General features: G+C 45.5%; 1 protein-coding gene across 1 annotated transcript in view; it reads left to right on the top strand.

The window, feature by feature from the left end:
* Window positions 1–1,211: 1,211 nt before the first annotated feature.
* FAM120A (family with sequence similarity 120 member A) overlaps window positions 1,212–22,669 on the top strand; it is a 49,414-nt gene continuing 27,956 nt past the window's right edge. The window contains exons 1-7 of the mRNA XM_082288866.1: window positions 1,212–2,046; window positions 7,508–7,754; window positions 12,440–12,522; window positions 20,201–20,329; window positions 20,790–20,886; window positions 21,977–22,077; window positions 22,368–22,651. Of these exons, the coding sequence (XP_082144992.1) occupies window positions 1,573–2,046; window positions 7,508–7,754; window positions 12,440–12,522; window positions 20,201–20,329; window positions 20,790–20,886; window positions 21,977–22,077; window positions 22,368–22,651 (1,415 nt within the window). The 5' untranslated portion in view covers window positions 1,212–1,572. The remainder of the gene's footprint in view (window positions 2,047–7,507; window positions 7,755–12,439; window positions 12,523–20,200; window positions 20,330–20,789; window positions 20,887–21,976; window positions 22,078–22,367; window positions 22,652–22,669) is intronic.

Raw genomic sequence — 22,669 nt, forward strand, 5'->3', positions numbered from 1 at the left:
GTCTCAAGATGCAAGCAGTTGCCCTTTTAAGCATGTCTAAGGTGAAAAGGCCACCAAAATCACTGAGGAAGGTGATTGTGTCTCTCTATTCTGCACTGGTGTGGCCTCACCTCAAGTCTTGTGTGCAGTTTCAGGTGCCACAATACAAGATCTAAAGCTATTAGAGAGTGTCCAAAGGAGAGCAATGAATATGTTTAAGGGTCTGGAGGGGCCGTACAAAGAGTAGCTGAGGGCTCTTGGTTTGCTCAGCTGGAGAACCGGAGACTGAGGTCAGAGCTCAGCGGGGGCTGCAGCTCCTCCCGAGGGGCAGCACAGGGGCAGCTCCGATCTCTGCTCCCTGGGACAGGGACAGGACACAGGGGAGCGGCTGGAGCTGGGCCAGGGCAGGGTTAGGGTGGATATCAAGAAAAGATTCTTCCCCAGAGGGTGCTGGGCACTGCCCAGGCTCCCCAGGGAATGGGCACGGCCCCGAGGCTGCCAGAGCTGCAGGAGCCTTTGGACAGCGCTGCCAAGGATGCCCAGGGCGGGATTTGGGATGTCTGGGCAGGGACAGGAGTTGGACGGGATGATCCTTGGGGGACCCTTCCAGCCCGGGGTACTCTACGATCTGGAAGCTTCACCAGCAGCAGCAAACGCTCAGCAGGGAGAGGTCAGCCCAGCCGGTCACTTTTACCGGCCACGGCCGTCGGGTCTGCGCGGACGGGAAGGCGCTATGGTCAGGCCGGGCGCGGCAGCAGGCTGGGAGCCCCGCAGCTCCCCGGCCCGAGCCGAACCGCTGCGGGGGCGCTTCTGCTGCCCGGTCACGGCCCAAGACCCTCGAGCAACAGGTGCCCGGGGCGCCGCTCCCCCGAGCTGGGCCCGCCACAGCGGCCGCGGGGCTGAGGGACCGCCGCTGCCCGGCAGCGCGGGGCCAGAACCGGGCAGGCCGATCCGGGCCGAGCCGTGAGACCCTGGCCCCGGTTCCCGCCGCCGCTCCCCGCCCCCGGCCCCCTCCCCTTCCCCGCCACTCGCTTCCGCCGCGCTCCCGCGCATGCCCGGGTTATGCAACGGCCGCGGCGGGCGGGCCGGGCCGGGCCAGAGCCGCAGGGTAGGGCAGGGCAGGGGGCCGTGAGGGGCTCTGGGCTCCGGGCACGGGCGGCGCCGAGGGCGCTCCGCTCCCCCCGCGCTCCCGCCGCGGCCCCGCGCGGTGTGTGAGTGGCAGCGGCGCCGCCGCCAAGTCCCGCCCGTTCCGCTCTCGCTGCCGCAGGCGGCGGCGGCGGCGGGTTGGCTTCCTGCGCGCCCGGCCGCTCCCCCGCCCCCCGGCAGTCGGAGCCGCAGCCGCCCGGATCCCCGAGCCATGGCTCTGTGAGCGCAGCACATGGCGGCCGCGGCAGCCATGAGCCCCCCACTAATCCATACAACTCCCCCCTGATCGGCCACCGACGGCAGCCAGCGCTCCCACCCGGCTCCACCGCTCCCACCGCCCGCCCGCTGCCGCCGCGCCGCCCGGCCCGAGCCCAGACCTCGCTGCTGCCGCCGCCGCCGCCGCCGGGCCCCCGCTCGCCCGCCCACCGCCGCCGCCCGGTCCTCACCATGGGAGTGCAGGGATTCCAGGACTACATCGAGAAGCACTGCCCCAGCGCCGTGGTGCCCGTCGAGCTGCAGAAGCTGGCGCGGGGCAGCCTCGTGGGTGGGGGCCGCCAGCGGCCCCCCCAGACCCCGCTGCGCCTCCTCATCGACGCCGACAACTGCCTGCACCGGCTCTACGGCGGCTTCTACACGGACTGGGTGAGCGGCGGGCAGTGGAACCACATGCTGGGCTACCTGGCGGCCCTGGCCAAGGCCTGCTTCAACGGGAACATCGAGCTTTTCGTCTTCTTCAACGGCGCCCTGGAGAAGGCCCGGCTGCACGAGTGGGTGAAGCGCCAGGGCAACGAGCGCCAGACGGCGCAGCAGATCGTCAGCCACGTCCAGAACAAGGGCACCCCGCCGCCCAAGGTCTGGTTCCTGCCGCCCGTCTGCATGGCGCACTGCATCCGCCTGGCCCTCATCCGCTTCCACATCAAGGTGAGGAGGAGCCCGGGGTCCCCCCCGCCCGGGGGTCCCGGCGCCCCCTCCCCGCCGCTCCCTGCCGGCTCCAAGATGGCAGCGGGGGCTGCCCGCGGGGGGAGGGAGGGCACCCTCAGCCGCTCCTCTCAGCGCCTCAAAATGTCGCCCAGACCCGCGGGGGCGGCACAACTTTTGGCGGCCTCAATCCCGGGGGGATTTTGGCTTATTTACATGACGCTCCCCGCCGCCCCGCCAAAGGCCGGAGGCCGGGAGGCCTTGGCGGGGCGACCGGCAGCGCCCATGGCCCGGCCCGGCAGCAGGGCGGCTTCTGCCTCCATGTTCTTTCGCTCCGTTGACTCAAAATGTCCCTTCTTGCCTTGTGGGCTGTGGTACCGCAGGGGAGAGCGGGTGGGCGAAAAGCATCTCTGTAATTAATTATTGAGGGGAGGAAAAAATAATTAATCAGTTTAGTTCTCGCGCAGGATGGATCTGCAACAAGTTCCCGGCTCAGGCGAGGTGTTTAAACTTGGGCTGGAGGGGAAATGGCTCGCTGCAAAAAACACAGGGGTGCCACTTTTGGCTTTATGGAGGTTTCCGTGTTTTGGTCAGCGTTTTCTCAGAATCAAGAAGCTTTTAAAACCAGTTGTAGAATAAGTGGCTCCTTACTCCATAACAGCAACACTTCTGGTTTGTGCGATCAGCAGTGCCAAGCTGACAGTCCTTCTTTTAAACTCCTTATTTTAAGGGGCAACCTCGGTTTTCTGGCCCCACAAACAGCCCTTCATGTTGGAGCTGGGCTCCATGGCCATCTTGTGCTCGAAGGCCACGATTTCAAAGGTTGCAGGATATGACCACGTCGCATCTCTGCCCACGGCTTTCCTGATTTACGATGGTTTCTCTTCAGCTGAGCGATTGTGTGTATTGAAACACAAGACGCTGGAAAAACAAGCCCGGGGATGAAGCTGCAGTTTTAGGAGTTGCCTGCTCACCTTCCCGCTGGGGAGGGAAGAGCAGCAGGAGGGAAGCACATACTTGTAGGCTTTATTATCTTAAATTACTTTTGTGTGTAGAAAAATATTATGTAACCTTCGGAATTGCTCGATCACTAGCAGCAGCTTAATGTTATTTGGCCTTTCGGTGGATTAGCAACGTTCTGGCTGGGTTGCAGCCCTGGGGTACAGATGCCTCTCTCCTAGGAGCTCACCCCAAAGGTGACTTTGGGTGAAGTTTCTCCTAGTTCTGCCAACAGGGCGGGAATCACTGTTGCTCCCTCTTAGCTCCCTGCTTGCTGGGCCGGGCCCATCAGTGGAGAAACACCGAGCTGGAGTGCAGCCATCCTGAGTTCAGCCTGCTCGGCAGTGGAAGTCCCACCCCGCGGTGGCCCCGGCTGTGGCGGGGATTGGGTCACCAGGCCGGGGCCGCTGTGCCGGGCAAAGCACGTGTGGAATGAACTGGAAGCGGAGGCGAAGCTCGTTCTTGCAGGGCATGTTCAGCTCTGCCGAACGCGATGCCTTGGGCTTGGCCTTGGTTAAAGTGAGGAGGTTATGGCCGTGTGTGCTGCAGTCGTGCTTGCCTGGTCAGTGTAGAAGCCAAATGGTGTTATGTTTTTTGGATAGTGGGAATTTGCATGATAGCAAAAACATCCTATCATTTGAACTTTTGGGGACCTTTTGTAGCTAGGCAATAGTTTTGTTCTTTCAGCAAAAAGTTTTAGGGCCCATGCAGTGAAGGTCCTTACCTTGACCTGTTTGTGGGTGCATTATAAATCTTCCTTATTTGTTACTGAGACTTGGAGATCATTAGTGAAAGCAATGAATGGGGTAAAATAAGAATGTTGTTTTTCTTTTAATGTATTAAAGTAGAGACTTGGTTTAATGCAACATGGAAATGCATAGTACCCAACAGGAGGCCAGCTGTTTTGATATCAGTGAGAATTTGGTGCTTGCAATAGTTTTGTAGCATGTTGAACTGGCTGTTAGTTTGTTAAGCATTTTCTGTCTCAGACCTGACTCAGGTACATTACATCTGAACGAAGTTGCTGCATTTGACAGCAATACCACCTGTAGCATTTTGTTTACTTTCCAGTGCAGCTGCAGCATTAGCTCCTTTTTGGTTTCTTGGTGACAGGCCTTATTCCTAATCTCTGAAAGCAGTTATAGGAGTGTGAGCACACTCATACTGAGTCCCTTTGCTGTCATTAAAAAGTACCCCAAATTTGCAAAATCTCAGTAAGCACAACATCCTCCCAGTTTTGCTGGAGAAGGTTTGGGAGGTGTATATTTATTTGTCTTTGTCAGGTTAGCCCTGGGAGCTGGCAGCTCATTACCAGATACTGAGGGCTGTGGGGGGAGAGGTTGTTGCTGTCCACACCACGAAGCCACCACCATGCGTGTCCAAACTGCACTGGTTCTCTGCACTGCTCAGCTGTCCTGGGGATGGGAAGGATACCAGCAATTTCTGTTTGATGCCTCATTTTTTTCAGCTGTCAAGAAACTCTGTGGATAAATCTAGTTTTAATGGGTTCATTTTCAGGTTAACAAGGATATTTCATGGTTATAGTGGTCGCATACATAATACACGCCAAAGATACTCCTGAGCTTAAAGCACTTTCCTTCTCTGGTTTTCCTTTTCTCTTACACGATTTATTGTCTTTCTAAATCGCTTTGCTACATATATATTTTTTTCTCTAAGTCTTCCTTCAGTTTTGTTCTCACTTTGGTGTAGCCCTCCTGATGGGCACAGAGGAAATGCGTCTTGAAGGTGTGATTTTTATTTACATGTATAGGTGATTTTTTAAAATTTACATATGCATAAGACAGTTGTTAAATTGTAGTGTTTTCTCACTTTGTTTGGAGAAGTTGGGTTTGAGAATACTGATTGACTTTAAATAATGAAACTGATTTTCATATTTTTAGGAACATTTGAGTCTGGAGTAGGTTTCTGTGTGAAGCTAGGAACTGGCTATGAATTTAATCTATTTTGGTAATTAGAGAGGAGAAAAAGAGTAATGTCTTCTATCCAGAACAATTATAAATCACTCAGATGGTTTCAGCAGTACATAAAAATAACAGGTTCCTCCAGGCTATAACAAATATCCTGCGGGTTCTTAGTTTTGTTGTGACCTGATATTTTTCAGTTTGGAGGGAGTAATTCTTAAAAGAAAATTTTATGCGAAGTAGGTTTGCTAAAATTTAAGTATTTAGGCAGTGGAGTTCTTAACAACTCTAATACTTTGGGGAGGCTATTTTGTTCTCAGTATCTAAAGGTGCTCATGTGTATTTATTCAGGCAGGATTCTCTCTTTCTGAGCCAGCACCATTAATGTTTACACAAGATTTAGGCTTGAAAATATTCCAAACTCCTGGCTGTGATTTCTACCACGTCCCCTCTCCCTGGGTTGGTTTTGAAGCCTGCATGTTCCTGGGTACCTCTGCATTTGTGAGAGCTGTGAGATATTTCTCTGGCTCTCTCATCTTGTTAGGAGTTTTACATTGTGGGTTAACTGTACTTTGGTAAATACAGCTCTTTCCCCTGTGATGGTTGAGTTATTTGAACATGGATTCTCATATTCCCTGAACACGCAGTGGCTTCGTGCTGGGTTAGAGAGCTCTATAAAATGGGGAGGGAACTGGAGGCTGTGGAGGTAGAGGAAATAGCTCATAGGAAATCAGAGGAGCTGCACACCGAGCTTCCTCTTGCGTTATCTGCACACCCATGTCACACCTAGTGCTGCAGAAGGAGTTCTCACTTGGTTTTTTATAGATCAGAGCTGCTTGTTGTGCATGCAGAGAGGTTGGGTTTAGATATATGGACATAATTTAAATCTATCTACCCTTAATTAAAAAACATCGGAGGGATTTTTCTAATTTAAGACCTGTGAAGACTGGTGGGTGGGGGTGGGGTGAAGCCTAAGTTTGCCTTCCTTTAGTTAGGAGCTTTGTAAGTCTGATGTCTTTAAATTTTTCCAAAAATGTTTATGGTTTCTCCCACACATTATGCTAGAGGACAGCATCATTGTGAGAAAAATGAGTATATGTGTTCTTCTCATGAACAAAGTAAATGTCAAAAACAGTCCATCGAGGAAGTTTCTGAAGAAGTAACATTTTCTGAAGACAGGCAGGGTGGTAGGATTAGGAGCAGGGAGAGCTTAGTGAACTGGTGTTTGGTTGCAGGAACAGGTGAGGTGCTGGTTGTTCTGCTGCTTGGGATTTGGCTTGAAAGGGAACATCTTGCGAAGGTGCACGGGAGAAGTAAAATTTGACATACCTCTTTGGAATACTGTAGTTCAGCATCAGGTTCAGCAAGTGCAAGACGTGAGTAGAAGAGAAAGGGTCACTGTAAACTTGCTGTGGGTGACTGCAGGGGCTGCTGGAACGGGCTGTGGAGTTTGGGACCTCCTCTCCTGTTCTGCAGAGGAAATAAATAGCCTTGCTGGCACTGAGGCTGTATTTATTCATGCGTGCTGTGGAGACTGAAGCTAATAGTTTTGTACTAGTCTATTTTGGGATAGCTTGCTATCTACATTGTTGTTAGAATGGAATACTCTGTGAGGGTGGGTTATACCAACACCCAACTTCCTAGGGGATTTCTGAAGCACTGAATGTATATTATGCATGTGGATGGTAGAAGCACTAGGGATCCAAAGCCCTTGGCTGGCTGTAGTTGAGTGTGCTCGTGTGCACACTGTAGTTGTAGCAGTTCCTGAAGGTGTGTTGGAATGCAGAACTGTAGATACTGACCTGTTATCATGGGACTTTCAGTTTCACTACAAGCTTCTTGATTAGAAAGGGTTCCTTTTATATTTCCAACATTAGGAATTGGCCCATGTCTCCCTGCACATGTCTGTTCAAGTCATCTGATTTCTGTAGCCTAAAATATGTGCTTTGCTAGGCAACAGGAGTGGAGAGGTGAAGTTTGGGCTATAAACTCAAAGCAGTTTGCACCATCGGATACAGCTGTGCATGAAGGGATAGGCTGAAGGTGGAAAGGGGAAAAAAGTTGGCTTAAATACAGCAAGGTTTGCATTTGAAAGGTCAGCAAAGTTATCTCTGTTCATCTGGGGTTGTGTTTGGCCCATTTAAAAGTGGGCCAAAAAGCTTCCTATCATGGGGGGCATCTTGGTGTGCTGAACTGCTGGAGTACCCACAGCCTCAGGGCTCTCCCCATGAGCTGGTACAGACACTGGAACAGTAACATCTTCAGAGTTCAAGTGTTTCTGGTAATAAACAGTTTTTTCAGATGAGTTCACTCATACAGAATGCCGCTACAGCGTGCGGCCTTCCAGAAGCGTGTGCTTCTGAGTGCTCCTTACGTCCTGTCTGTATGTGCTGCGTCACTGGAGTTTTTAAATTACTTTAAAAATATCTCAAGTGTTGTAAATGCATGTGTATAGTTTCAGAAAGACCCACTGTATCATAATAGTTGTGATAAATCAGTGCTGCCATTTACACTGGAGCTAATTGCTCTGTCTTCCACTATAGGTTGCACAGAGCATTGAGGATCATCATCAAGAAGTAATTGCTTTCTGCAGAGAAAAAGGTTTCCATGGTTTGGTTGCATATGACTCCGATTATGCATTGTGCAACATCCCTTACTATTTCAGTGCCCATGCCCTAAAACTGAGCCGGAATGGGAAAAGCCTCACAACAAGCCAATACCTAATGCATGAAGTTGCCAAGCAACTGGACCTGAATCCAAATCGCTTTCCTATTTTTGCTGCTCTTTTAGGTAAGTGAAGATGCTGCTAGTCAGCCTTACAATTTCAGTTTCTATTAACTGTTTTAAAATAATGTGTGTGTAATTTGACAAAGCACCTGGGGAAAGGCATCCGTTTGTTCCAGACATTCCTGCTGTGTGAGGTGGACTGGATGTGTGTTTGAGGTCAGACATACCCAGTTTGTAGAAACCTTCGAGCAATGCAAATTGTGGCCGTCTAGAAAGAAGAGCTGAAAGCAGGGATTCAGCAGAGCTCTGCTTAGCTAGAATGTTCTCTGTGGGTTGGGGGAATCAGGACAGTTGTGGTTCTAGTTTGGGTTCTGTATAGTATGAGGTCTAGTTTCAGTGGTAAACTTTCCAGACTGGAAGTATGCTTTTATCCTGAATTCTGCCTAAAAATAACACCTATGGAGTGAAGGTGCTTGGTTTGCTGGGGCTTTTTTCCGCCCTCTGAAATGAGTGTTGGATAAATATGGCAGCATGTCAGCTGCAACGGAAATATATTGAACTGTATAATTGAGTGAAACTCAGCATTTCTGAAAACACAAGTGACCAGCTTTGTACCATTCCATTGGTTTTGTCTGTATACTTTCTTAGCACTCTAGCTTTTCATGCTCATGAGCTTCTCATACTCAGCAGCATAGGAGGGAATGTCTCCAGTTTCACATTCCTGCTTAAACGGGACACTTTTAACACACTCTTTCCACAGCAGTGATAGTGAATAACTGTCATACTCTCAGACAGAAGAGTGAATTAATTACTGACAAAGTTGACTCCAATGAATAAGATTCATTTAGAACAGCATTCTAACTGCTTTTTGGGAGCAGCCATGTTCTTGATCTTGTCATGCTGTGCAAACAAATTAAGTAAACTGGATCTTCTTTTTAGTTTTTCACTCACTTTCAGTTGTGGGTACATGATAGAGGAATAAAACTTCTTTGAAAGCTCTGAAAGAGATTTTGTGTTACTGTTTTAAATGCTAATATTTTAGCAGTCTTTAATATTGCTCCCAGTCCGGGAAGGCACCTTCCATGTTAAGAAGGAAAGAACCAATGGCTCTTGCAGTAGAAAGCCACAAGTTTTTGACTAGCTGGAGTTGCTTTCTGTCAGTGTGTGTTTTTCCTGCCTGTGCAGGTGTAGGGAGGGAAGGCAGAGGGTTGGCTGAGCTGCCATTGCAGGAATTGCGTGACAGACTACTATTGCTTGGCTTTGTTTTGGAGTCTATAAATAAGTTGGGGCATGCCAGTTCAGTGAGTAAGAATTACTGCTGGAAGAGCAGTTTCCCAGTTGCAGATACACTTTATGGACTTCATGGGAAGTGTGGCTTTAAGTTGCCACACAATTCCAGCTGTGTGGCCTGCTGAGACTTTGCTTGCTTATATCGAACAGTAGATGAGAAAAGTTCTGATAAAGTCTCTGAAGGCTTTGCAGTTTTATGCAAGAAGCTCTTGGTTATTTTTCTCTCTTGCTCTCTTTCATGACCAAATATTTTTCAGCGTGTTCTTAGGAGAAAGAAATTTGAGGTAATTTCACATGATTACTCTAGAGAGATTTGGTGGCTTTCCCTCCTCCCCCTCAAATTGGTACAAAGGTTAAAGACCCCCAGGTCAGCTACAAGTTTAGTTTGAGTATTCCTTTGCATTTCTTGTGGGTGTGTGTATTCAGTATGAGTAAGCAGAATAAAGTTCACAGAAGTTAGAATAGAAGAGACTCCGGAGATGATCTTGTGCTTGGGGCTTTTGGGTTATTTTTGTATGAGTGAATTTTAGGAACCCGAGGTATTTGGGATAGAAAGTGATTATATGAACTGACAACAAACTGATACAGTTTGCCTTAAAGTACTGGCAACATGTTTTAACTTTTCCAACCTTGGTAATATAGTAACTTTTTTTTTTTTTTTTTTTTTTTGTTAAATGGAATACTAAGTGCCTATATGCATATAGTTGTGTGTAGCATGAAATGTGTTTAAATTAGGGTGGCTCATTTTCTAATCTGAATTTTTATATTTTTGTTGAATATCTAAGGGCTTGTCTGGCTTATTCTGCCCTTGCTCCTGTGGCCTCTTTGGGTCTTTTTTGATCCTATTAAGTAGAATAAAGAAAAGCACAATGGGAAGGAATGAGTGAGCATTTGATGACATGGGAAGGCACATGAATTTTTTCTGAGTACAGCAGTATAACTCCCCATGCTAGTACTTTGTGTAGGAATAAAATAATGTATTCTGAAATAATTACAGTTAAGCTGCTGGTTTAATGTTTGCAATTCCGGAAGGCCCAAACTATCACAATAGCTGTGATTATTCAACTTTAGGTCTGCAGATGTATTTCTCTGTATCCGGGAAACTAAAGTTTCTTTGTATTCAGGTTCTTTCATGTCATTAACTCCAAGAATCAGTTTGGGGAATGCTGAAAGAGTAAAATCATCCTCAAAGTTTCAGTCTCACATTAAGCAGTTGGAGAAGCCTGAGGAATGACACTAAACTGGGCAGTTAAAAAGTTGTTCTCAATGGCAAGTGATTTGGGATCTAGTTCTGTTCAGGGATAAAGTCTCAATTGAAGTATTCTTTCAAAATATTTTTCTGACTGTATCAACGAGGCAAACTTCTAAAGATTGCTTTCATATGAGGTTCTGTGTGCGCTGTGGTTGGTTGGCTTGGTTTACAGTTTTTTTCCTTCTTACAGCTTTTCATCCAGAAGGGGTTTATAGCTGTAGCATTATAATACAAAGGGTATCCTTGGCATGTGGCCTGGATACTGCGTGCTCTTAAAAATTTCTGTTCTAATTGCTGCTGCTGTAAACAGGGAGTTGATTTGGGTTATTTTGTAACTTTTGACTCAAATACCTCAGAATAATTTTAAAAAAGAAAAGCAGCCCAAGCTTCAGCAAGTAGAAAAACAAACCCAGTGTGAGATATAGGGCTCTAATTCAGTGAACTCTTTAGAAAGGGCAGTGGCTTCAATTAGTATCTAATTGCTTTAAAAAAAAACTTAAGGCATACACTAAAATAAGCCATTAAAATGGGAAAAATCAATACATGTTGAGGTTGTGTTCAGCCAGGTCAAGAAATAGAGGTTGCTTATGTAACACTGATCTCTTTCCCACTGTGACAGCACTCTGTAACATGTTTAGTTATGGAATCCTGTACTGCTCCTCAGTAAAATTTTAGAACTATGTAAGGTAAGTACAGGCATCACTTCTTAATTGGACCACAAAAGATCCTGCTGCACTTCAGTGTACATGGTGAGAATTGATCGAACACTGCCTTATGTGTGTTCTGGAGGATGGAGTTAACTGCAATGACAGATGGAGACCAAACAAAATTGAGGTTTTGGTGGATGGGAGAGAAGGCCTGACTATTTTAAAAGGTAGCATCTGCAGGAGCAATTGTCAGTTATCACAGAACTGTGCTGCTCTGGCCACAGTAGATTTTTGCAGACCTGTATTAGAAAGACTGTCTAATCTTACCTTGATCAGATTAGTGAGTGTGGCTGTTATATGCAAACTTGTTGAATCTTTCTGATGTGAGATTAAAGTTTAGATGATAGCATCTCCTTGCTGGAGATCTTGGTAGGGGTGAAGTATTGCTTGAACACAAAGACTTTCCACTCTGAGAAGGCATCTGCTTGTCACCAGGCAGGGGACGGCTTTCCTGGCTTTCACAGGTTAAAGAGCATTAAGAGAAAACTAGATGATTTTACAAGAAAAATATCAAGAAAGAAAACAGTTGTTGTAATATTCAGAGAATCTTGTCATGTTCTTTATGAACAGTGCATTCATTCACTAATAAGCTGCTGCTCTATAAAACCGGGTATTGAATATATCCTGAAGTTTTCCGCCAGAATTGTGACAGAATTCTGTTTAGCTCTTTGTAAAGTTTGGATCTGCAGCCATTGAACTCCATCAGAGGTTGATTAGTTGTGTCTTTGATTAATAGAAATGTTTGAAATGTTTCCTAGTAAGAATTTTTTTTTGAGTGTGATGTGCTTTGGGGGAAAAAAAAAAAAAAACAGTGTAGGTGATCTTCCATTAGGCATGAACAGTGTGGTAAATACAGTCTCTATCTCTGTCCATGGAAACAACAAAATAATTTCCCAATTCCTTCCCTGCTGCCAGCCCAAGGTCTCATCTGACCCGGTCAGATCAGCAAAAGAAACTTCAGGGACTGGGAACCTGCTAAGTGTCATTGGAGCTGCTGGCGTTCCTGAGGGTTAGATAAACCTGGCTGGTGCCTTGCTGCTTGACCCGTGCTGCACAGTGGAGCAGAGTGCAGATTCCAGAGGCAGCTCCCATGTGGATCAGTAACGGCACGTGCTGGGATGCAGAAGGGGCTTACCAGCATGTGTCAGGGAGCAATAGAATGTGTTCTTACACTGTTGCCCCTGCATTGTGAAATCTCTTGAGGATTCCCTAACAGGACACACTGGCTTGAGGTGGGTCCCATGTTGTGCCTGGCTCCGTTGCTGCTGCAGGGGAGCTGGTTTCATGGAAGAGCGCTCCTCACACGCGTAAAGTGGCTGTTGCTGCAGCAGCAGCGTGCTAATTAGGTTTTTCTGGAGTAACAAAAAGCTATCTGCAAGTTTAATCTGTTAATCCTCTTGATCGGGAGTTGAGGGCTGATTGCAGACTTGTTTGCTGTATGTAGAAATAGTGTGTAACGTTTTACAGTGTACTTAAATGAATTCTGTGTTATGTTCCAGGTAATCATATTCTACCTGATGAAGATTTGGCTTCCTTTCATTGGAGTTTACTTGGTCCAGAACATCCACTAGCTTCACTTAAGGTAAAAATTCAATATAATTCGGAGAAATTAAGCTAAAATCAATGCTTCTGGTTAACAAGAGCAATGTGGTAGGTTAATTGAGAGCAGCTCTGCAAGGCCCTTGTGCTGGGTCACCCTCAGGTATCCCAGTCCCTGGCTGCAGAGGATACCTGGGGTCATTGGCCTTACAGGGCTAAACTTAGCCCTGTGATCCCCCTCAGTGCCCTTCAGCTGCACGAGCCAGAGCTCCAGTGTGGTTTGGCTTGGAGAATGCAGCTTCTTGCTCTCCTCTTTCTTGAAGAGGAGAGTTTTTTGTTTAGTCATGTTCTTCAGCTATCAAAAATAATGAGCTGTATATCTTCCTACCATCTTGTTTTGTTTTCTGCTGCTCTGAGTTTGTCTGTAATAGTCTGGTTTTGGAATGTAAAGTGTAGATATGCTGGAGAACAGATTGCATGAGAAAGCTAAAGTGGCCTTTGGTAGTTTTGGGGGGTTGAGACAAGTAACTTGCCTGATGCTCTTAGTTTACAGTACGTGTGTTCTGCTGCTTCATCACACTTGCCTCGTGCATCTGCCAAGTAGACAGCTATAAAAGGGAAACTGGACACATCAGAGAATGGGATCACAGTGACCTTTCTCTCTGCCACAACAAATGTATCTGTTTGCCTTTCTCCTAAGGTGTACCATGCAGCAAATAATCTGCTTTTTGTAAATTCTGTCAGACTGTTTTGTTATCTCTACAGCAAAAATAGGTGGGTTTTTTTCCCCTTCTGTTCTGAAAGTTTATTAAGCCTTGAAAACTTGTTTTGCCAAAGGTAGAATTTAAAACTAGATTCCAGATTTTCAGCAGAATTTTTAGGGCTTGCACATGCATTGTTTAGTGAACAGTTGTGACATTTGATGTTACACTCATCCTCTATTTTGCTGCCACTCTGGTGTTTAGGAAGGTAAGTGTCAGCACATTCCAGTGGCAAAACAAAACCTGCATGCATGTTTGCTACTTCCTTGTAAAATCGGAGGTGAAAAAATGAGTGAGTGTGCTTGTATTTTCATTTTTTACTAAAAAGGTTAAAATGTAGGGCTTCTTGCCAAGTGGTTGATAAACTTTCTGGTGATTCTTTCTGTGGTCTAGCCTGAACAGACTTGTTTGGCAGTCAGATCAGATTATGACTTCAGACACCTAGACCTCCTGGAAAGCCCTCTAAAGTTATCCTGAATTACTTAAATGAAAATTAGATATTTGTCATCTTTGCTTCTCGATGTACCTGTTCAGTGGAAATGCCAGCTGGCCTTTGTAGCTGGCATCCCAAGGAAGTGAAACATGTACCCTCAGAGCATCCTGGCCTGCCTTAAGCAGTCCTCCCTGATGGATTTTATCTGTTGGCCAATGTAATTAGATCTGAAAGCAGTTCCCATTTGGCTGTTAAAGGTTCCATGAAAACTGCTGCGCTGTTGTCAGTGCAAAGCCCCGGATGAGTGCCCTGACTGAGGAAAGGCTAGCACAACACGGGATTTGTTGAATTTCATGGCAGCTTGCTGGCCATTTGTTCAGTTCACAGCCCCAAACTGAGCACAGCACCTCTGTCTCCTGCCTGGCAGTTGTGTCAGGTGGAAGGACACATCTGCAGCAAACCAGTCTTCCTTAGTTACTGGTATTGGAACAACTGCCTGCTTGTTTCAGCTTTAATTTCACAGTGCTCATGGTTTGAAATGATAACTTGTTTCAGGAGCTCATTAATTGAGTTTCATTTCATTGACATGCTAGTATGTCAGTGATGTCACCACAGCTCCCTGTAGGGACCTCTTCAGTGTAGATCTGCACAAAGCAATATTACATGTAAATTTTATGAATGCTTAAAAAACCCTAAAAAACATTTCTATTAACCACAAGGCTGATAGCAAGGAGTAGTTTCAGAACAGTCCCAAAAAACACAAGCCCTCATGAAAACTGGAAATGGGGGGAAGTTGTTGTGTTTCCCCAGGATGTCCTTCCTGGGCTGTGCTTACAAACTTTGCTTTGTTGTGTCTATTTAGAGTCACAACTGAGTGTTCTCCATGCTCGGGAACCAAGGGCTTTAATCCCACACCTCATGCATCTCAGGATTTAGAAGGCTTTTTCTCGTTGTGTAAAGATTTTAATCTTTTGTCTTTAGAACAGTATGGTCTTGAGCATCAAAGCTGACAGATTCTGTTCCAGTGGCCGGATTTGTTGCTTTTCAGGGAGAACTATGACAGTTAATAAAATACAATTTATTTCCTGCATTCTCTCTCAATCTTTTATTATGCTGTAGCAAAATAGTAATTACTTTTCCTGCAAGAGAAGCTTTGCCAGTTCACCAATGGAAGAGGGTAACTTAGAAAAGAAGCTACCAGCTTTGCTGGTGGAAATTGCTGGGTCTCCCCTGGAGTTGCCATGGGGAGGGGAAAAAAGCAAACCAGAGGAACCCCTACCTCTGTTTTAAAGGGGGGGGGGGGTTCGTCCAGGAACAGCTGAGTAGAGATGGGAAGATGGGAGGAAAATGGAAAACCTGACTGAAGAAATCCATACTTAACCTGTGGAAGGAAATGAACCCGAGAGTCAGGACAACATCTCTATGTGTTGGATGAAAAGCCTTTCAGGAGACACCAGCAATTACCAGCCAGCTCAGCAGAACTGTGAAGATTCCATGGCCAAATTTAAATGAGGAGATATGAATTGCTGTTGCTGCAACAGGGAAAAAGAATCAAAAGCTGGATGTGACCTTTTCTGAGTCAGGATCCTGTCTGTCCAAATGTCCCTGTGGAAACATGTAATCATTGTGCAGACCTGCATTTGAGTCCTGTCACCTTCGTGAGAGCAGAGTTCACTGAAATGACCACCCCAATCAGGGGTATGAAACAAGAAGAGTTGATTGATTTCCTGAGAAATCATCTGATTGCTAGACCTTGTTTGTAAACCAGCATTATTTGTGTGCTTTTGGATTTATCTTAAAGACAATTTGGTTCTTATTCTGGAAAACTGGTTGAAGTATGGAGCTTCAAGATCAATGTGCAGTACTGTCAGAATGAGTTTGGGAGGGCAGTTTCTTAGCTCTGGAAGGAATTGGTGCCTGTTTGGGAGCACAGACCACTGAAGAAGTGCTGACTCTTCATTCACAAGGTAACCTTAGAAACAAAGCTTAATGCAGTCTCCCTTTATTAATAAGAAGGGTATGCAGGGAAACTCCATCTCCTTAAGTTGCTCCATCTCGGTGGAGAGGCAGAGATGCTTCCAGAAAGCAATCCAAAATATGCAGGTTAGGCTCCTTCTCTGAATCTCTCTAGGAAATTCCTGTCTTACTGTTTGTTGACTTCAGAGGGTGTTTGCCAGAGGGAGACTAATATGTGAAGTAGATGCTTAGGTAATTTGCTGCTGCTTAGATGACAAAGGGGACACTATTAAAATATACTTCAAATAAATGCCTTGTTGTTCATGGGGTATTTTGATGCTAAGGGTCATCATAATGCAGGTCAGAAAGACCTCAGGAAGTCATCTAGTACAGCCTCCTGTGAAAAGTGTGGTCAGCTTGAGGTCAGAGCAGGTTGCTCAGGGCATTGCCCAGACTAGTCTTGGAAATCTCCAAGGCTGGAGACTGCACAGCCTGTCTGGGCAGCCTGCCCTGTGGTTTGATGGTCCCGACGGTGAAGATGCTTGCTTTGCCTTGTGTGCAGTCTGAGCCCTTCTTGTTTCAGGCTATGTCTGGTGTCTTTTGCTCTTGCACAATGCAGTGCTGTGAAGAGCTTGGCTCTGTGTGCTCAGTTACCTTTCTGTGGGTAGTCGAAGGCTGTATTTCCAAAGCCTTGTCTTTCCCACGCTGAATAAGCCCCATTCCCTCAGCCCTGTCTTTACAGAGCAATTGTTCCCACCTCTTTGACAATCTGGATGGCCTTCTGCAGAACCAGCTCAACTGTTCGGCCACGTGGCTCGAGCCCCAGACAGAATGCAGTGCTCTGGAGTGGATCTGCTGTGTACTGAGGAGTGGGATGCCTGGGTTTGCCAGCTGTGCTCCTGCTGCGCAGCCCAGGGTGCACCCTGCTGGCTCCTGTTCAGTTTGCTGCTGCCTTCCAGCCCCCGGTCCCTTTTGGCACACCTCCAGCCTGTGGAGTAGCCAGGGGTTATTCCTGCCCAGGTGCAAGGCTTCACTTTTATAGCTATAGAATTTCTGAAGGCTCCTGTTGGCTCATCCCTATGGCTTGTCAGGGAGTTCTGGATGGCAGCCCAGCCCTCAGGTTTGGAGTGTGCTGGGCTGTCACACAGGTCTCAGGGAAGTCTGTCTGTATCACATCTTTGGCTTGTGCTTCTGCTCTCTCCTTCGCTTTCTGACATAATTCTTGTTCCTCTTCATATCTTCAGCCTTTTCACTCACCAGTGGAAAAAAGATGTTCTCCGTGTGTTGTCTCACAGCAACTGAACGTTCGAGGTCTCTTTTTTGTTTGAAAATGAAACTGAACCAATTATCTGTTTGCAGCAGGCACAACGGTAAATGACTAGTTGATTAGTCTCTACAGGCTTTGCTTCTGAAGACAGTGGGCAGCTGGGGTGTTCCCAAAGTTGGGGAGCTCTTCCCAGGTGTAGCTTAGGTACCTTCTATGCTATCCTAGTCATCCCGTGGAGTTGTGCTTATGTGAGTCTGTTCTCTTCCAAAAAAGCATTTTCGCAGGTTTATTTTGTCAAACCCAAGATATTTTTGTCTTGTTGCTTCTGCGTTTGTAATGTTACTCTCATTTTGACAATTACTTCTATAGAATGCATGGCCTTTCCCCACTTAGTCTTTTCAGAGTGCACAAAAAAGTGACTTGTGATTTTTGTCAGTGCTCTGTCACAAACTGAAGGAGTCCTTTTACAACTAGCAAAGAGACTGGGCCCTTCTCAGGTGTAAGCTCTCCAACCTGATTGCCTGCATGTGTGGGACCCACCCCCATGTTTGCCTTCCAGAACTGATTTTCCGTGTTGTTGCTTGTCTGAAACTTTTCTCCAGAGGATAAGGGAAAAAAGTAACTTCTAATGAGAAATTGGTAAAACATGTTGCTGCTTTTGCTCTGAAATGCTTTGTGTGACACTAAAAGTAAGTTTGAACCACCAACACATGCTCTGTAACTTCTGCTGCTAGTCTGAATTTTTCCTATCCCTAACATGCAGTAAGACTTAGCTTGTATTTTAATGCACGCAGGATTAGAAACATTCTTTATGATCCAGTACAAAATCTACAGTTTTGGATTTCTGGAAAGTTCTGGAATGAATAGAAATATATTTTATTCTTTAATATCAGGAAAGTACATCTTATTTCACCATTTTCATTTCAGACTTCTGTGTAGTGTAGGTCATGATACTCTTAGTTTTGAGGATGTTCTCATACCTGTACTGGATGTCTTTGAAACAGAAGAAAAGAAAATCCAAATATGTGAAATGTCTCTAGATCTGTAAAGCATACTTCCAGAAGGCCTCACTTCAGGATTTAAGAGTATGCTCCAGTAAGATCTTGAGGCTGTTTCTAGGCAGCTAAATGGGAGTGACATGCAAAGTGAGCCCTTGATAGGCCTCACTTCATACTTCAGGGCCTGAGCTGAATGTTAGTGCCAGAGTGATGTGATGTCTTCTCTTGATGCCAGCTTTATAGGGTTTATTCAGTATTGTCATCATGGAGATCACATAAATTAATGGGAGATTGCTTACTTCTGTCATCCACTGTGTTTCCAAGCAGAGATTGCAGGAACACTCAGGGAGCAGTGCAGGGTTTCTGCAAGGGCTCTGCCGAGAGCACATCCAGCATGACACAGCCATGGAATGATTCAGCTGCTTTTAGAGATGGGTAATTGTTACACATACAAGGAATATGGGAGGTGTTCACCAACTGACTTGGATTACCAGGGAGAGGAAAATCTTATCCTTCTTCTGGCAAAATGTAGGCAAAATTCTATCATCAATATTTGTGACTCTAAGCTTACATGTGAGTGTGATCTATATTTAATATTGTATGTATTCAGAGTGCACACTAGTGTACACTTAGATTTTAGTGTCTGAGATAGAAATAATTACCCTGCCACTGACTACACTGAACAGAACTGTTCTTAACTGCTCACTTTTCACAAGGACGTGGAGTGACAGAACATGGGGGAATGGTCTTAACCTGAAGGAGAGCAGGTTTAGGTTAGTTTTTAGAAAGAAATTCCTCCCTGTGAGGGTGGGCAGGCCCTCGCACGGGGTGCCCAGAGCAGCTGTGGCTGCCCCTGGATCCCTGGCAGTGTCCAAGGCCAGGCTGGATGGGGCTTGGAGCAGCCTGGGAGAGTGGAAGGTGTCCCTGCCCATGGCGAGGATGGCACTGGATGGGCTTTAAGGTCCCTTAACCATTCTGTTTCTATGTTTAATTTAGGCTTATAAAATACAGAGCTCATCTCTGGTAGAGAATGACCAGATATAGAATGAATATCCTGACATTTGTAAAAAGTAGACATTAGGAGAAGGAAATTAATAAAAATGGGAATCTGGCAAAAATTTCATGGCCTAAATATGAAGAGGGCAGTGTAAGAAATTGCATCAGAAGTAGATCAAATAAGGGCAGGGAAGAAAATAATCACATATGGTAGACTCTGTATAAAATGAAAAGGAGTTGTGGTACAGGTTTTAAATTTTCAAAGATAAAACTAATGAAGTATTAATCAGAATTTTGCTTAAATATTTTTGACAAGACTGAATTGTGCTGTTTTCTAGTAAAGTATGATCTCTCTGTGTAGAAAGCAATAAGGACACAAAGATTTTTCAAATTTTTTTATATCTTAAAAATAGAAGTATTAAATCATAATAGTGATCTCTCAAGTTTTGAATCACTGAATTTTGCAAACAGGTTAAAAGATGCTAAAAGCAAAAACCTAGCTGCCCCTATAGACCCAGGCAGAGTGCTTCAGAATTGTGCAGAGGTTCCAGCCAGAATTTTTAGGAATTGCTCAGGCTTCCTCTAGAATGTAGGACATGTATTTGGAGACCTCGTTCCTGGCCCTGTGAGCATGTGCAGCACTCGGGATGCGAGCAGAGGCTGCCGATGGTTGAGGAGTTCTTCAGACCCAGCTGGCAGCACTGCTTCCTGCCTGGAATTTTACAGAGGTCCAGAATGGTTCCTTGGCCTGAAGCTTCTGTTCCCCACGTAGGATTACATGGGGCATATAAGAGCAGCCATTCCTATAATCATATGCCAAGTCATGATTTATTTTCAGGAGGAACCAGTTGAATGCTGAGGTGGAAGTCCAGGGTTTCCAGTGGGTCTTTTTCATCAGTTCTGCTATCACTTTACACTCAGAAAATAAACTGTGTCAAAATATTTCCCGCCATATATATGTGAATGTGTGATGAAGATTATGGTTCATGATGAATTAGATGAAACATTCTGTACTGGGGGAAATGTGCAACTAGAAAGCAGTGAAAGAATCAGCACAGTTAACCTTGTTTGTTGTTGGAGCTGATACTTAACCAGCAGGTATTTACACAGAGGTGAGGTTTCACATATATATAAATGTGTTGCAATTGTATGAGTCCCTGTTTAAGGTGAAGTCTTAAAGTGGAAGGCCCAAAAGTAGGTAGATAGTCAGTGTGGCAGCAGGGAGTTTGTTGAAGGCAGTGTCAGTAACGAGGGTTCGGCTGCGTGCCGTGCGCCCGTTGCGTGCTCACGCTGCCGTGTTTGCCGTGCAGGTACGTGCTCACCAGTTAGTTTTACCGCCGTGTGACGTAGTGATCAAAGCCGTAGCCGACTACGTCCGCAACATTCAGGACACCGCTGATTTGGATGCCATAGCAAAAGATGTTTTTCAGCATTCGCAGGTAAAGTATAAAGCCAGATACTGTCTTGCTTTCTTTTTTAAATCAATTTTGCTGTACATTTGTGTTGAAGAATTACATTTGATAAAATAGTGATTTGATCAGTTGATAATAGGAATCTATTGGTATTTGCAGTGGCTCAGCTATTCTAATTTCATGTTCCGTGCTTTCTGAGGGTGTTTACCCTCAGTGCTTTAAATTCTTGATGACCAGAGGGGTTTGTAGCCTAGCTGTGTGCACTTCCTTCGAAAATCAGCTGTACATGAAGACTGAATGTTTAAACTTCACCCTTACATGGGTTGACATAACATTTCTTGTACTGGAGCACTGCTGCAGCCCTTGAGGGTCCCTAGGCATTAATCCTGAGATATGGTGTACATAACTACTGTACAGCCCTGTGCTGACCTACAGGTGACAAACCTGGGTGTGCTTCTGACAGATTTTTTTTTTTTTTTTTTTTTAGTCTAGAACAGATGACAAAGTTACTCGGTTTAAGAGAGCGGTTGCTTATTACTCAGCAACTAATAAACCTATGCCATTTCATCCACCACATTACCTAGGTAAGTAATGACAGCAGCCAGGCTTTTTGTGTTAACTAACACCTGGAATAACCCTAAATCAGAAATTGTATTGGTGGCAGCATCTACAAAAGTGTTTGTATCTTCTGGCAATTCTCATTGACCCTTGAAGATGAAGTTTCAGAAGAAGGTTTTTATAGGATATGTGCTGAGGTTGTGTTCTTGCCCCAGAAGAGAGCAACCTGGTTTACTTTTCTTCTTGGCTATTGCAGCATCCATTCTGGCCTTGGGACACTTGAGAGAATGATGCTGTGAACAACTGAAGTCTGGTGTCCATTCACATTCATGAGGACAGGACCTCTTTCTGGCCATTAAAACATATTTACTGTTTCTCACTGGCCTTGCTGACATGTTTCAGAAATCCCTTTATAGTCTGATTTTTTGATGTCATAAGAAACCTGCTTAAATTGCAGCCACACATTGTTGTGGTGTTGCAGATTATTCTCAGGCTTAAAAATTAAAATGTGTGATCACAGGATTTCCTACTCATGCCCCAATCTTAACACTAAAATGTCATTTTAGCTGAAATTTTCTGAAGATCTTCAGTTACCATACTGGTACACTGACACAGATTTTTCCTGCTCTTTTTGAGGGTGTAGGAGGTCTTTATTTACATCCAAAGACCTGCATTAAAGGGTTTAGAGGCTCCCCTAGGTCAAATACTCAAATGACAAAATGCCAGCGTTCTGCATCTGCGTGACGTTGGCAGCATCTTCATTGTGACATCTCTTGGGTTTTTTTTTTTTTTTTCTTGTAAGCTGTCTTTGATTCCCAGGTAGAATAGGAATGTGCAGCAATGAGAGATACAAAGACCTGAAAGAAGGTGAGACACATAAAATACACTTCACAAGCTACAAAGTATTTTTATTGAAAGGCAAAAATGAATAAAACTGACTTAAAGACATAGGAGAAAACAGTAATGCTAACAGAACAAGAATAAATAAACCATAGAAGCAAAAGGACAAACAGGGTAACATTTGTGTCAAATACTGAGTGTTTTCTTGAGTGTTTGGTTTTTTAGTTTGGTTTTTTTTTTTTCCCTTCTCTTTTCCCCTCCTCCCCTGCAATACAGCAGCCAGACCGAATCAGTTTGGTATGCCTGGGATAGTGCCACCATATGTTCCTTCTCAGATGCTTAACATTCCACAGACCTCACTACAAGCAAAACCTGTGGTAAGTGTAGCTTCTGCCCTGCTCCCTGGGAGAAGCCTGCTGTGCTCAGCAAACTGGAATCCAGGTGGGAAAGGTGGAGCCAGCTTTTTTAGAGTGGGCAGTCACTGACTGAATTTTAAATCTGGAACTGAAGTGGTGCTACAGACTCTGGTAGAACAGTTTTTGTGGATGCTCAAGATGGCTGAGTTTTAATGCATACATTTGGGAAAGGCCACTTGATTAAAGAATGTATTTTGTTTTAAAAGCAAAGCCTTATTTGACTTCACTCAAGAGTGATCCCTTTATTTTAGGCCCAGCAGATGTCCAGTCAGGGTGGGGCCCAAGGGCAGGGTCCATACCCATACAGCCTCTCTGAGCCAGCCATCACCTTGGAAACAGGTGGAAAAAGTCTGTCTGAGCAGAACAACTACAGTAACATTCCTCACGAAGGAAAACACACACCATTGTATGAACGGTCTTCTCCAATCAATCCAGCCCAGAGTGGGAGCCCTAATCATGTGGATTCAACCTATTTTCCTGCCTCTTCTACATCTTCGTCCTCTGACAATGATGAAGGCAATGGGGGTGCAGTGAAGTAAGTTTCTCATGAGGA

This window comes from Coloeus monedula (genome assembly GCF_965178545.1).
Source record: "Coloeus monedula genome assembly, chromosome: 11".
In the NCBI taxonomy this organism is placed as follows: Eukaryota; Metazoa; Chordata; class Aves; order Passeriformes; family Corvidae; genus Coloeus; species Coloeus monedula.